The sequence below is a fragment of the Colletes gigas genome, unplaced genomic scaffold (genome assembly GCF_013123115.1).
Source record: "Colletes gigas isolate AHSC1104 unplaced genomic scaffold, ASM1312311v1 Colletes_gigas_Sc00001, whole genome shotgun sequence".
Lineage (NCBI taxonomy): Eukaryota > Metazoa > Arthropoda > Insecta > Hymenoptera > Colletidae > Colletes > Colletes gigas.
In genome coordinates, this window is record NW_025106630.1 from 8,573,835 (window position 1) to 8,587,155 (window position 13,321).

At 47.1% G+C, this 13,321-nt stretch overlaps 1 protein-coding gene across 1 annotated transcript; it reads left to right on the plus strand.

The window, feature by feature from the left end:
* The first annotated feature begins 3,161 nt into the window (after nt 1–3,161).
* Nucleotides 3,162–9,732, plus strand: LOC122396783 (protein artichoke). The gene is made up of 7 exons (XM_043395457.1): nt 3,162–3,193; nt 3,655–4,268; nt 4,357–4,530; nt 5,683–5,801; nt 5,997–6,143; nt 6,206–7,410; nt 7,484–9,732. Exons 1-7 carry the CDS (start codon nt 3,162–3,164, stop codon nt 9,360–9,362), a joined length of 4,170 nt encoding a protein of 1,389 aa, XP_043251392.1. The 3' UTR covers nt 9,363–9,732.
* The last annotated feature ends 3,589 nt before the right edge of the window (nt 9,733–13,321 follow it).

Here is a 13,321-nt window from a genome sequence, read left to right on the forward strand (position 1 = left end):
AATGGACGATTTCAGCGGCCACTCTTTTCGGCGACGAGGTCGTTGATCCACGTTGCGTTTGCCTTCGGTCGCGGAGTTGAATGAAAGTAACACGATATAATAGAAAGTACGCCGGCGACTGTCAATCGCTATCGTAATAACGATTAAAATAACTAACAGCGTCTGTTTCTTTAGCAATCCGTTAACGGAAGTTGCATGAAAAATTCTGATGTTGGATCCAGAGAACGGATATATCGGAAGCAAGGATGCAGGCAACGGATCCGCTGGTATCGAGCACTTCGTGTAGACAGTGGCAGTGAAAGGTTGTAAGACAAACGTTTCTACGTTCATCCGTTCCCATCTTGCGCTCCTTTCCCACACTGCGTGTACCAAATAGACACACATGCACGAATCGGAGAAATACGCGCGCGCGATGTACAATTTATAACAACAGATATAGAATAAGACCAAGGAACAACTTATTTCTATTAAGTAATTGAACCAATTTGTTACTTTGATAGTAGATGGCAATTTAATTTCAATATTCTTACTCGACATCGTACAAAATATTATTTATGTTAGAATTCTAATTTGTTACTTCGATAGTAGATGGTAATTGAATTTTAACATTCTTACCTATAAAATATTATTTATGTTAAAATTCTATGCGTTCAGTTTTGCTTCTTGCTGTATGTTTATGTAATGATATTTCATAGTTTTATTTGTTGGGAGAAATTCTTTTTAGTTTTAGTAGTTTTATTAAATTGTTTCTCATGCCAATAATTTTGTGACTCACTGTAGGTAAACTCGCGCGAACACCGTTATGTTGGAGTCCGCGAATCCCGCGGAGAAGGGCAACACGGTATACGTTAGTCTCCACCGGGGTCCCCTTCTTCTTTCTCGTTCATTACGATTTTTCATTGCTACGCTACGGCCGCTCGAACTTCTCCGTCAGTTTCCGAATGTCGAGGCGTGTACCATTCGTTTCGGTATCTTCGCGACGCGTTCTCCGTGAAACTGAACGCGTGGTCTTGCGACGAATTCTATACTGTACGGATGTAAACGGTTAGGATAGTAAACGCCATATTTTAACGATCGAGACGGTGACTTTTTTTTTGTCGAACGAAAGGTAGAACTCGGAGTAAATGAGAAACGAAAAAAAGGGTACGAGTGCGTGAGCGCGAACGGGCGCGGTGTTCACCGAGGAATCGTTTTCTTTCAACTTAAACGGACCTCGGGGTACGCAGGAAAGGGAACGCGCCGCGATGAAGACAAGTTCTTAGCGGTCCGGTAGCTGGGACGTTCCGATCGACGTGGAAAATAATTCAGAAGGTGATGCGGACCGGGTACGAGCGATAATAAAACAGTGTCGCGTGGACCAGCGAACATGATAGCAGTGTAAGTTGCCGTGTTATGCAGTGCCCGATTATGGGTGTTTGTTCGTTGTTAATACCGTTCGACTGTTTAGTCAGCAACGGCGCATTTGGGTCCATCGTGGGAACACGTAAACGATACGAAATGTCTGGCCGTTGTTCGCGAGGTCTCCGCAAAAATATTCAAGGCTGATCGTCGATGTATCGTCCACTTACTTTCTAACTCGGGACGAATCAACGGCTCGAATCGCTCGTGTAATCGGACAGGTCGCGGATTGTTAATTGCTATGCAGAGAACGTTGGCCTGCTGGTTCGCCAAGACGCCGCGCGAGATACAAGATTAAGATAAACATATTGTTTCTGGAGGAAGCTCGTGGGAACGGTTGCGAGGCGGTAAACCTGCCCGGTCTGCATAATTATCAAAGAATACAATGCATAATTGCAGAGGGGAGAGAGTCTCCAAAGGATTTAAGGGGTTGTCTTTTAAATTGTACTTCTAGAGAAAGAGTCATTGTAATCGTTTGAAATTCTAAATTCTAAGACTGACGCTTATAACAAACGAACCTTAATGTTCGTAACATTTTTGAAGAATTTCAACTATCAAGAACCCCGTTGAACAGTTGAATATTCTTATTTGTTGCGTTATAAATTAAAAAAAATATCGAGTATATTTCTAGACTGGGAAAACCGGTGTGGCCGGTGAACGTGTCAATAATTACGGAAGTTACAATTCAATTACATAAATGCGTAGCTTTTTTTTCACGGTGAACGTAATTCGGACTGATGAGAAATACGAGATTTGTTAACGGAATTATAATCCAGAAAGATATATTTCCCCGGTGCGTTGGAAGCAGAATGCACGGCCATTAACCATTCTGGTTTTTCTTAATAAACGAGACTGGTTTTACTTCCTCTGCGACGAAGCGCGTATAGAAAACACGATCCGGTGTATAAAACGTGCATTATGGGTTCGTAAAAGTTTCAGGGGAGCATAAAATCTAACAATTTTAAAAGTATTTGAAAGATAACTCGATCGTGATATCACTGTTACGAATGATCTGTTTTCGTTTTTAGTAAGATCGTGGAATAATGAAACTGATCGGTTCAGGATTGAATGATGCATCGAGTGGGAAGCCTGAACAGTTAAAATTCAATTCCTGTCTACCGTGCAACGGTTTCTTGGCGGATTCGCGTTACGCGCCTCGTTGGTCAAATTCGAGCGCCGAGCGAAAATTAACGCGGGAATGCCTCGCTCCGCCGAGAAATCCCGTTCGCTCGGAGAAAAAGAAGGGAACGTGGTCGTTTAGGTATTCGCGACAAACAGGTTTCACTGTGCGTATCTGTACAGCGGACGAAATCACCGTTACACGTAAGGTATCCGCGTTTCGAGACGCGGACGAACACGCCTCTGCGCGCCGCGACGCGCACCGCAACGCGGAAGAAAATTGAAAGCGCGCAGCGCGTACATTTCGACGTCGAAAGCGTCTTTAACCCTTTGCACACCTATATCGAGTGCGATTCGACGTCAATTTTTATCTCAGGAGCTCCTTCGTCAAGTACACATGAAAATTACAAAATACAACAACGGTGTAAACAAAACAGATATTTTAACAGGTGAATTTCAAATAAAACACTTAAAGGCGTTGGGAGCAGGTGGTAACAAAATTGAAATATAATTCGGAGTGCAAATGGTTAATCGGGATAAGGGTTTCTCGAACCATGGCCACCAATGAGGATCGAACGAGACTGTTAACGCACGATTACTACTTCGTCATCTGTACTTAAAGCAGCAGATGAAATGACGTAAAAATGCGGTGTAAACAAAACAGATATTTTAACAGGTAAATTTCAAATAAAACACTTAAAGGCGTTGGGAGCAGGTGGTAACAAAATTGAAATATAATTCGGAGTGCAAAGGGTTAATTAGGATAAGGGTTTCTCGAACCATGGCCACCAATGAGGATCGAACGAGACTGTTAACGCACGATTACTACTTCGTCATCTCTACTCCAAGTTTCAGATGAAATGACGTAAAATTGCAGGCCAGGGACACCCAGTCACAGATTTAAAAATGACATAAATGCACATTACTCATCTGACAACGCGTTGAAGAGTTATTCCAGAGGAATCGGCGATCCCTGGCTTGGTTTACGAGAAAGTTGAACTTAAACATCGGCCCGGTGTACTTAAATTTCCGCCATCTTGAAATGTTCTTCTCTTTTAAGAATTCTTATATATATATCTATGTTTAATAATAATATATGAATAATTATATCTATGTTTAAGATTGTTTCGTTTCCAGGTGGTGGGTGTCGTTGGTACTTTTGCTGTCGAACGTCGAACCGTCGAAGCAAGCGGAATGGATACCCTGCGTGGAGCTGAAACGGAATCTGCAGGTCCCCTGCAAGTGTTCCGTGTCCGCGGAGTACACAGGTCGCGCGATCGAGATGAACTGCGACAGAGTGGTCTTCACGCGGGACACGATGGAGAGTCTGCGCGGACAACCGATCGTCTCCGTCAGCCAAAGGCACAGCGGTTACCAGACACTGCCCGAGGACCTGCTGGACTCCGGATTGAGCCTGAGGAAGCTCGATCTGTCGGGCAACTCGATCTACAAGCTGATGAATCGCCTGCTAGTGGCACATCCCAGATTGGAGGAGCTGAAACTCGCTGACAATCTCCTGGGCGACAGCCTGAACCCGATATTCTCGAGCAACGAGTTTCACGGCATGAGGGAGCTGAAGCTCCTCGATCTGAGCAGAAACGGCCTGAGGAGCATCGAGGAGGGCATCTTCAAGGGTTGCGAGAACCTCGAGCAACTTTACTTGGATGGCAACGATCTAACAGCGGTGCCAACAGCGTCGCTGAAGGGTCCAAAGTCCATCAGAGTGCTCTCGCTGTCTGGGAACAGTATTGGTGCGTGGTGGTCGAGTCACCGATGAATTATACTCTTTATCAAAGTCTTGAGAGTCTTGGAAAACTCTCTGTTTACTTTTTTCCGCAGTATCGCTGCCACGAGCTGCCTTTTCGATGGTCGGTGAGTCCCTGCTGCGATTGGATCTCAGCGAGAACGAACTCTCCCACATGGAGGATGGTGCACTCTCTGGGCTCGAGCAGTTGCTGCTTCTGAATCTATCGCGCAACGATCTTGGTCGATTCAACAGCGATGCTTTCAAAGGTGCAAACGACTGGTGGTCGAAATTATAAAACGCGTTTAAATGGAATCCTTTACTCATTGATCGTTTTCCACTAATTCTAATCGCTGAATCCGAATGATCTTGGTCGTTTCAACAGCGATGCTTTCAAAGGTGCAAAGGACTACTGGTCAAAATGATAAAACGCGTTTAAATGGAATCCTTTGGTCATTTGGAATCTTTTGGTCTGATCGCTGAATCCGAATTTAATACAGGTACAATGTCTCAAGCACCTGAGGAACGCGACCTGGATCTTGGTGGCGTTCGCACGTTACCGAGTTCCACTTTCGTAGAGACTCGCGTGAAAAGCGAGCCACCCGTTGTCCATTTTCTCAGCAGCCTTGCGGGGAACAACGGGCGAGTCGCAATCGTTGTTCTCACGGGTCGGTTAGTTACGTACGCGGCTCCTACTTTCGCGTAACTATATTCAAAAGTTGCGCTAACTTCTTTTATCGTTACGCTCCATCGCTCACCGCGGCCATTAACTCTTTACGTTGGCATTTAACGCGTGATCTGTAATACATTCCATAAGCCACCGGGCACTTAACGAACATGGAATAAAAACGAACTGATACTTATTCGTTGTGTTAAACAAATTTCATAATAATCATCAGCTTGGTCATATGAAGACTGCGGATGTTTATGCATTTATGGGAAATTTTAATCCTCGAAAAACTACAGAATGCATTTAACGTGCAAAAATATAAGAAATACTTAAAGTAAGGTACGAATTATTATATTTAGCGAACATGAAATAAAAACGAACTGATACTTATTCGTTATGTTAAACAAATTTCATAATAATCATCAGCTTGGTCATATGAAGACTGCGGATGTTTATGCATTTATGGGAAATTTTAATCCTCGAAAAACTACAGAATGCATTTAACATGCAAAAATATAAAAAATACTTAAAGTAAGATACGAATTATTATATTTAGGGGTTGAGACAGCCCTCTGCGAAGCTTCCGTTTCATCAATTCCGTTAATAAAAATGTCAATTTGCATAAAGATCCGCAGTCTAGTCATATGTCAAATATTGGTCAAAGCATAATAATGTCTGAGAGATATTTATGAAGAGGAAAGTGGAGCCAACCAGCACTCACAACAACTAACGTTAAATATGTTACTTTCAGGTGCTTATAATTTGCTGCAATTGGACCTGTCGGCAAACTTTCTCCAAGAGTTTCCCAGCGACGCTCTGAGGCTCTTAACGGATTTGAAGTTTCTCAACATTTCCAACAATTTGATCACCGTAAGTAGCAGAATCGGTGCCCATACTGAGCGTTTAACGACCAAAGATAGCCAGTGTGTTTTATGAATAGAAATAAGAAGCACATTGTTAACGCAAAGTCGTGGATACTTGGAAGCATAGCAAAGATGTACAAAGATATTCCTGCAAGGTTCATCCACTGTTCATCACAGTTTTTAGAATCATTATCCTTTCCAGGACATAGACCAGGCGCATCTGTCAGGTCTGAAAGAGCTGCAGGTGTTGGATCTAAGTCGCAACAACATTGGTCGCCTCGGAGTCAACACGTTCTCCAGTCTGTCCGCCCTCACTAGACTCGATTTGAGCTTGAATGCTCTACGAACGGTACGTGACGACGTCCAGGCGCTTAAAAATTGTCGATCCCCTTTCAATGATATTGATTACAGATAGAGGAATCATCATTCGAAGGTCTAACAAAATTAAAGTGGCTCTCCCTGCAAGACAACAACATTCTCCTGGTGCCAGCAACTGCTCTGACCAGACTACCGTCCCTGACCCATCTCCACGTGGAGTTCAACCGTATAGCCGCTCTATCCACCGAGCTGATAAAAGCAACAGCCTCTGGGTTGGTCACTCTGGCGCTCACGCGAAATTTGGTACGAGAAATACCGCCTGGATCGTTCCACGACTTCGAGAATCTGATCAGCATCGAGCTATCGGGCAACATGCTGTCGACCATCACCCCGAGCACGTTCGCCGGATTGGAGGACACGCTGGTCAACTTGGACGTCTCCCGCAACAGGTTGACGTCGATCGGGGAGCTTCCTTTGCGGAACCTGGCCTCCCTCGACCTGGCGGGCAACCAGCTGACGCGACTACCGCCAGAAACATTCGACCGTCTGCAACGATTGAGATATTTGAATCTGAGCTCGAACCCCTTGTACGGTGGCTTTCCACCCGTGTTTCCGTCCTCTATCGTCGACCTGGACGTGTCGCGTACCGATCTAAGGATACTACCAACGATCCTGCTGGCGAATCTAGAGTCCCTCGAGAGGATATCGATCGCTGGGAATAGACTGGAAAAGATCGAAGAAGGGACGTTTCGGGGCCTTCGAAATCTGACCAGGATCGACTTGTCCAACAATCAGTTGGAGAGCATCGAGAACGGAGCGTTTGCGAGTCTAGCGAATCTCTACAACCTGAATCTGCGAGGGAACAAGCTGACTTCGTTCGCCGGGGAACATTTCGACACGGGAACCGGCTTGGAGGTCCTCGACTTGTCGAGCAACCGCATCGATCGTTTGTCCCCGACCGCTTTCGCGATTCATCCGAGGCTGAGGGAGCTCGATCTCTCCGATAATCGGTTCCTTCACTTCCCCGGCGACTATGCGCGATCCCTGCAGTTCTTGGAACGATTGGACTTGTCCCACAACGCGTTGAAACGCGTCGGGGAGTTTGGGTTCTCGCGGATCGCGCGACTCCGCGTCCTGAATCTCGCTGGGAACGAGATCGAATCGGTGGACGAGCTCGCGTTCCACAATTCCACGCAGCTGCAGCTGCTGGATCTGTCCGACAACGACGTCGAGTCGCTCAGCGAGAGGACGATGGAGGGTTTGCTGCGTCTCGAGCATCTCGATCTTCGCGACAACAGGTTTCTTTATTTATCTCGATCAAAAGCGATTTTGTGCTGTAATGCTTCTTTCACACGATTCGTTTCTCGACAGGTTGACATCGCTGCCGGAAACGATCTTCGACCCGAGCAGAGTCCGCTCGGTGGAGAGCGTGGATCTGTCTGGAAATCGATTCGACGAGATCCCGATCAGAACCCTGCAGAGACAGTCCGCGTCCCTGTCGCGTTTAAACTTGGCACGCAATCGATTGGTCGAAATTTTCACCCAGGATATCGCCAACAACGTAAAGGATCTGGACCTCTCTGAGAATCCTCTGAGCGAGAACGCTATAAAGGGAATACTAGGCGAGGCGAAGATCCTGCGATCGTTGAATCTTGCCAATACCGGAACGAACGCTCTCACCAGGCTGGAGACACCGTTCCTGAAGCGATTGAATCTCTCTGGGAATAGCATAGTGGACGTAGAACCTAATGCTCTGGAGCGTACGACGATGCTGGAGAGCTTGGACGTCTCCAGGAACCGGTTGACCGATCTAACGAGCGTGATCGTAGCCTTGAAGGGTTTGCCAGTCCTTCGTTGGCTGGACGTGTCAGGGAACGATGCTGGTATCGTCAACGAGACCACCTTCGAAGGACTGACTGCTCTACGATCCCTGAAGATGTCCGATCTACCGCACTGCGCGCGTATCGAGAGAACAGCGTTCAAACCGTTGGCCAATCTGCGTTCGTTGTCCGCGTACAACTACCCGAAGCTAGGCTACTTCGATGTTCAAGGGATCCTCAAAGGGATGAGTCGTTTAGAGTCGTTGGACGTGGAGATCAAGGACTCGTCGGTCAGCAACGAGCAGCTCTCGATACGCGCTCATCCGCGGCTCAGGGAACTGATTCTGCGCGGCGAGAGACTGAGGAACATTCTGTCCAGCTCGTTGGTCGGTGTTCGCGGTCGCAAATTGATCATAGGGCTCAAAAATACGTCTGTAGACGCGATACCAGCCGCCCTCTTCTTTCCGGTTCCCCGATCCACCGAGCTCGAGCTGGACATTTCCGGTAGCAAGTTCGCCACGCTGTCCTCTCAGTTTCTCGCCGCGCTCGAGGAACGCGGAGGCACCGTGAAGATCAGGGGCCTCGAGGAGAACCCGATCAACTGCAGTTGCGACGCCAGACCGCTGTGGAAGTGGCTGCGAACAACGATGGAGATCGGTGGCGGCAACTCGTCGGATCGGGTGCTCTGCGTTGCTCCCCCGCATCTGTCGGGCTCTGTTCTGACCGGTATCGAGGAGGACCAGCTGTCGTGCGAGTTCACAACCGCCACTGCGGGCTCCAAACACAGGACTACGATGCTCACCGATACCACCGCCGCCTCGAAGAAGTCTACCGTCGCTGTTTTAGAGCCGGAGATCATCTGGACGGTGGCGCCCGCCGTTCAGAATGATCCGAAACGAAACAAACATTATAACAATAATAATAACCACGAGCACGCGGTGGACACGTCGGTGGGGACTGCCTCGGGCACCGACGACACGTTGATCATCGGTATCGTCGGCGGGGTGGTAGCACTGACAGCCATAATCGTGATCGTTATTTGCATCTGTAGATTGAGATGGTCAAGTAGAGCGGAAGAAGCGCGAATGGCCGCGGTTGCGTCCAGCATCCGCGAGGCCTCCATGATACGACCAGCGAGCGCATATTCGGGAAAGATCAATCACGATCTCTACGTGGGGTCATACAATGGATCGACGCTGGATCGCGGGAACGGCGCGGTTGCACCTTCGATCCCAACCCCGCCAGTTCAGATAATGCCTTTCGTGCAACCGATGCATCTTATGCACACGCTCCTGACCCCCACGCCGATGCACCAACCACAATCACAGCAGCAATCGCAACTGCAGTCGCAACAGTTTTACGGTTACTGCGACGGCTCGTCGTTACCCGTCTACGTAGCCTGCTCCACGGACACGAAATGCGACAGATAACTGACCCGCGTCCGTCCACGCCGTGTACATACACACACATACCTCATAGTTTATTGTTAACGCGTTCTGTCACCATAGGACAACGTGGTGTACATACCGTACTTCATTTAGAAATTTTCTGTCACATCGATTTGTTTCTCTATCTAAAGTGTTCTACAATTAATTCATTTTCTGGAACTACTGGCACCCAGTAGTAGGCGTCAAGATATGGAAGATAGTGGTAGCCGATTTTGGGGGCAGACGGCTCATCGATTTCGAGATTTCTTTCTACGCTCGAATGTGTAAAACATAAGCGACAACGTATTGCTACCCAAAACTTGGTGCTCGATCGCTTAATTATATTATGTTCGTACACATATATGTATACACCTCGTACCCTAAGCTATCATTCTGTAAAAATATACATTTTTATGTACCGATCTTTTGATCTTGTCTTTCCTATACCTATCCTTCTTACTTAATAGCGAATGTACTTTATTGAAATTTATTTATGTAGTAGAGATCATAAATGTCTATGAAAAAGTATTAAACAACATTTCTGTAGAACGTGTTACAAATTTATTGAAAATGAAAAGGTATACCTCGTGGCCGAATCTGACTGCCATACCGACCTGAAAATTCAGAGCAGATTTTAGCAACCTCTTCTCATGAATGGCGATCAGTTGAGAAACTATTCATTGAATTAGACTCGATGGACAGACAGCTGTAGTGAGTACGTAAATACATGTGAGTTAACTATGGAAGGAATTAAAATTCATTTCTGAATGTGTTGTTAACGTTGCGAATGACACGAAAATGGTAATGGGGTTTCGAGACCCCATAAAAATGGGCCGAAAAAATACATTGGGTGAAAAATCTACTCGTATACCTCGTCTGTGCTTCCCCTTCGATATGTTAACACTTTACCGACCGATAGCCTATTAATCGACTGTTTTACCGGCTAACGCTTACCGACTGATAGCCTATTAATCAACTGTTTTATCGGTCGGCGTTTACCGACCGATAGCCGATTAATCAACCGCTACCGGTCGGTAAAGTGTTAATGATAATTTCATATTACAATTCCCGCCGTTGCATTGCGCTGCGGTCTCATTCTTTTCTCTGCCGGTAACGTCGCGTGTGACACGAAAATGGTAAGGGGGCTACGTAGCCCCGCCCTCGGAGGTATATTACACGAAAATGTATTGAACGATTATTGTGCGTTCAAATTTCGTGTGAATAAGTATTAATCGTGATTCAAATAGTCTTCTTTGTCGGGTCTAGCATCGAAAATCCCTGAAACTCCGTACGAATCACGCGTGTTTACACGGAACCGTTGCAGATGCGACGATATCGCGCACCTGAGGCCCCGTTAGCAAACAGAGGCGACAGTTCGTTCGCGTAACATTTCGTTTCTCAGGGAACGACGGCGGAATTAAGCGCAGATATTTCGTCGAAGCGAACACGCGCTTCTAAGTATAGTTTGCAGCGTCTGGAAAAGATTCACGAGGCTTCTTTTCACTCGTAAAGTCACGAGTAGAAGGAATGGCACGAGGGAGGACGAGCAACATGCATGGGACACGTGCGCGCGAGGATACCGGACAGGAAACGACATTTTACTCGAAAATGCAACGAGAATCTATTTACTAATTTAACAAGCCATCGATCTTTTAATTTCCTCATTCATACCACGAAGAATGAAATAGTAGGTTTTATAAATGGCTGTTCCATCGAAGTATATTTCTTGTCCGAAATACTCTATTGTCCAATAATATATTTTTTTCTTTTACTCGTACACGCCGCGTTGGCAGAGTCCGCAAAATTTCTCGCACGTGTTTGTTATTCTCTCTTCTAAAAATGTTTTTTAAGAACCGATTCCGATTTCTGTTTTCTACCATGGATGGTTTGTACTATACACACACGTCAAACGGCGTGCATATACACAGACAGGGTCGTGCCGCGGCGTTTCCCCGCGCGGAAGACGCCAGCCGTCGCGATGCCAGAAACCAGCTGCGCCTCAGCTGTTTTCTATCCGTTCCATCCTGTGCTTCCCTTTTCCCGGCGATGCTTCGACGTTTCGAAATAAAATCCCCGATAGACGCGAATCTGTTTCCCCGAACAGAACGGTATTCTCTTCGAAACACGAGAAACTGTAGAATACGATCTCCTTTTTTAGTCCCTGCATCCTGGTACAATTCTTGAACTCTTAGGTTTAAAAAGTGCATCGATGGGTGTAATACAGATTACAGAGATTAAAAAATCAATTTTCTGGAAAACGAAAGCTCAAACGAGTGGAATTGATTAAGTTCGAACGCTAGTTTCAACAAGATGACTCTGTCGAAAAACCGCGGCGAGGGGGTTGCAACGGCCGCATAACGGAAGAGGTTCCGCGCGTGTAATAAACGGTTCCCGCGGGGGAAGACCCGCGACGTTAGCCAGGAAGAAGAGGCTAAGCTGTCGGGGCCGACAGAACGCGGAAACAGCTGTTTAATCTTATCCGGTTCACCTGTTCTATTCGACAGCCAGACCCGTTCTTTAGCGGCTGCATGCGCAGTCAGGCCATGAAACGCGAGCCACACAACGCGCGCCTTTTGTCGACACCGAGCACAACGAAACCAGTTTATTACGTGCCGGGAAAATTATTTCTTTCCCTTCGGACTGCCTTTCCCCCCCCCGCGACCTTTGTTTCACCGCGCTGTGCACCGGCAGGAGAGTCGCTCCATTGTCGTTCGATCGAGCGCCCTGACTCCCCTGGATCGTCTTCCTCGGGGGACATTGACCAGAACTCCCATGACGGTTAAAGAGGGAGAGAGAGAGACCTATAGGGAGACGATCGGTCGAATACCGAGCCCTTAGGGGATCGCGGAGCTCCATAAACCGAAATAGTTGGCCAAATGTTTCCGGTGCCTGGCAAACGGATGTCTTCCCGAACTTTCGCAGATGTCTCGAGTTTTTGACATTATTTCGCGACACGAGGAAAGCACCAGAGAAAATAGATTATATATGTAGGGGAGTGGGACATAGTGTACGATGTCCGTGGTTTGGATCGTGTGTGAGAGTGGGGGGTTGCGAGCGGGACATGAGTTGTATGGTTAAAAGACAAGAGCGATTAGCGTTTAGGAGATTGATTCGAGTTTGCGACGTGTTAGCATATTAGTTCATTTTTCTTCCAATCCATTGCAATCCCTTGCAAAAATCCTACATATATTAAAAGTTATTCCAAAGCCTGTTTCTACGTTCAATGATGGAGTCAGCAGCTCAGATTTCTCTTCGAGATGCGCGGGGCAGGAATTTCGACAGCGAACAATAGCAATCATAACGAAGTCAATCGAGGAGAAGAGGTGGGAAACGAAGGGTGGATTCCGGGGGGGGGGCGCGATACTTTCCGTTTCCCTTGTTAGCCGCGCTCGTTGCGGGCTCGTCGTGTCGCGGTGACGCGAGCACAACGGAATCCGGGGCCTCTCCGGGCGATGCAAAGTAATACAAAAGCACGCTCGCGGCGTGGCCCGTTAACTCGACGAAGAGTGTCACCGGCAGCGGCTCCGGGATCGAACTTTTCCAAGAGCCCCGGATCCGTCGAAAGAACGCGTCGACGCGCGTTTCGAGCCGCTCGCGAAAGAGAAACGCGCCGCGTTCGCCGCTGTGATCCCCGCTCGGGTGCAAAAAAAACCACCCCTGGAGAACGTGGCGAAAACTTTCACGATTCTTCTTCCCCGTGACAATTTCGATCGAGAGAAATACTCTATTTTAGCGAGTTAAGCATCTCAAAAGTGTATCGTGGGTGGTTCGAGAGATTTTGAGCGATAGTTCGCGCAGTCGCCGGCAGATGGCTACGCTCGATCTGTACCTTCTCGCAAGTACTCGATCGACCACTCATTTCTAGATACTCGCTTCCTCCATACAGCTCTTGGAGTCTAATTGCAACTCTAAGAATAGGATGCTGAGATACCACTGACCAATCAGTGTCAGTTTAGCGATGT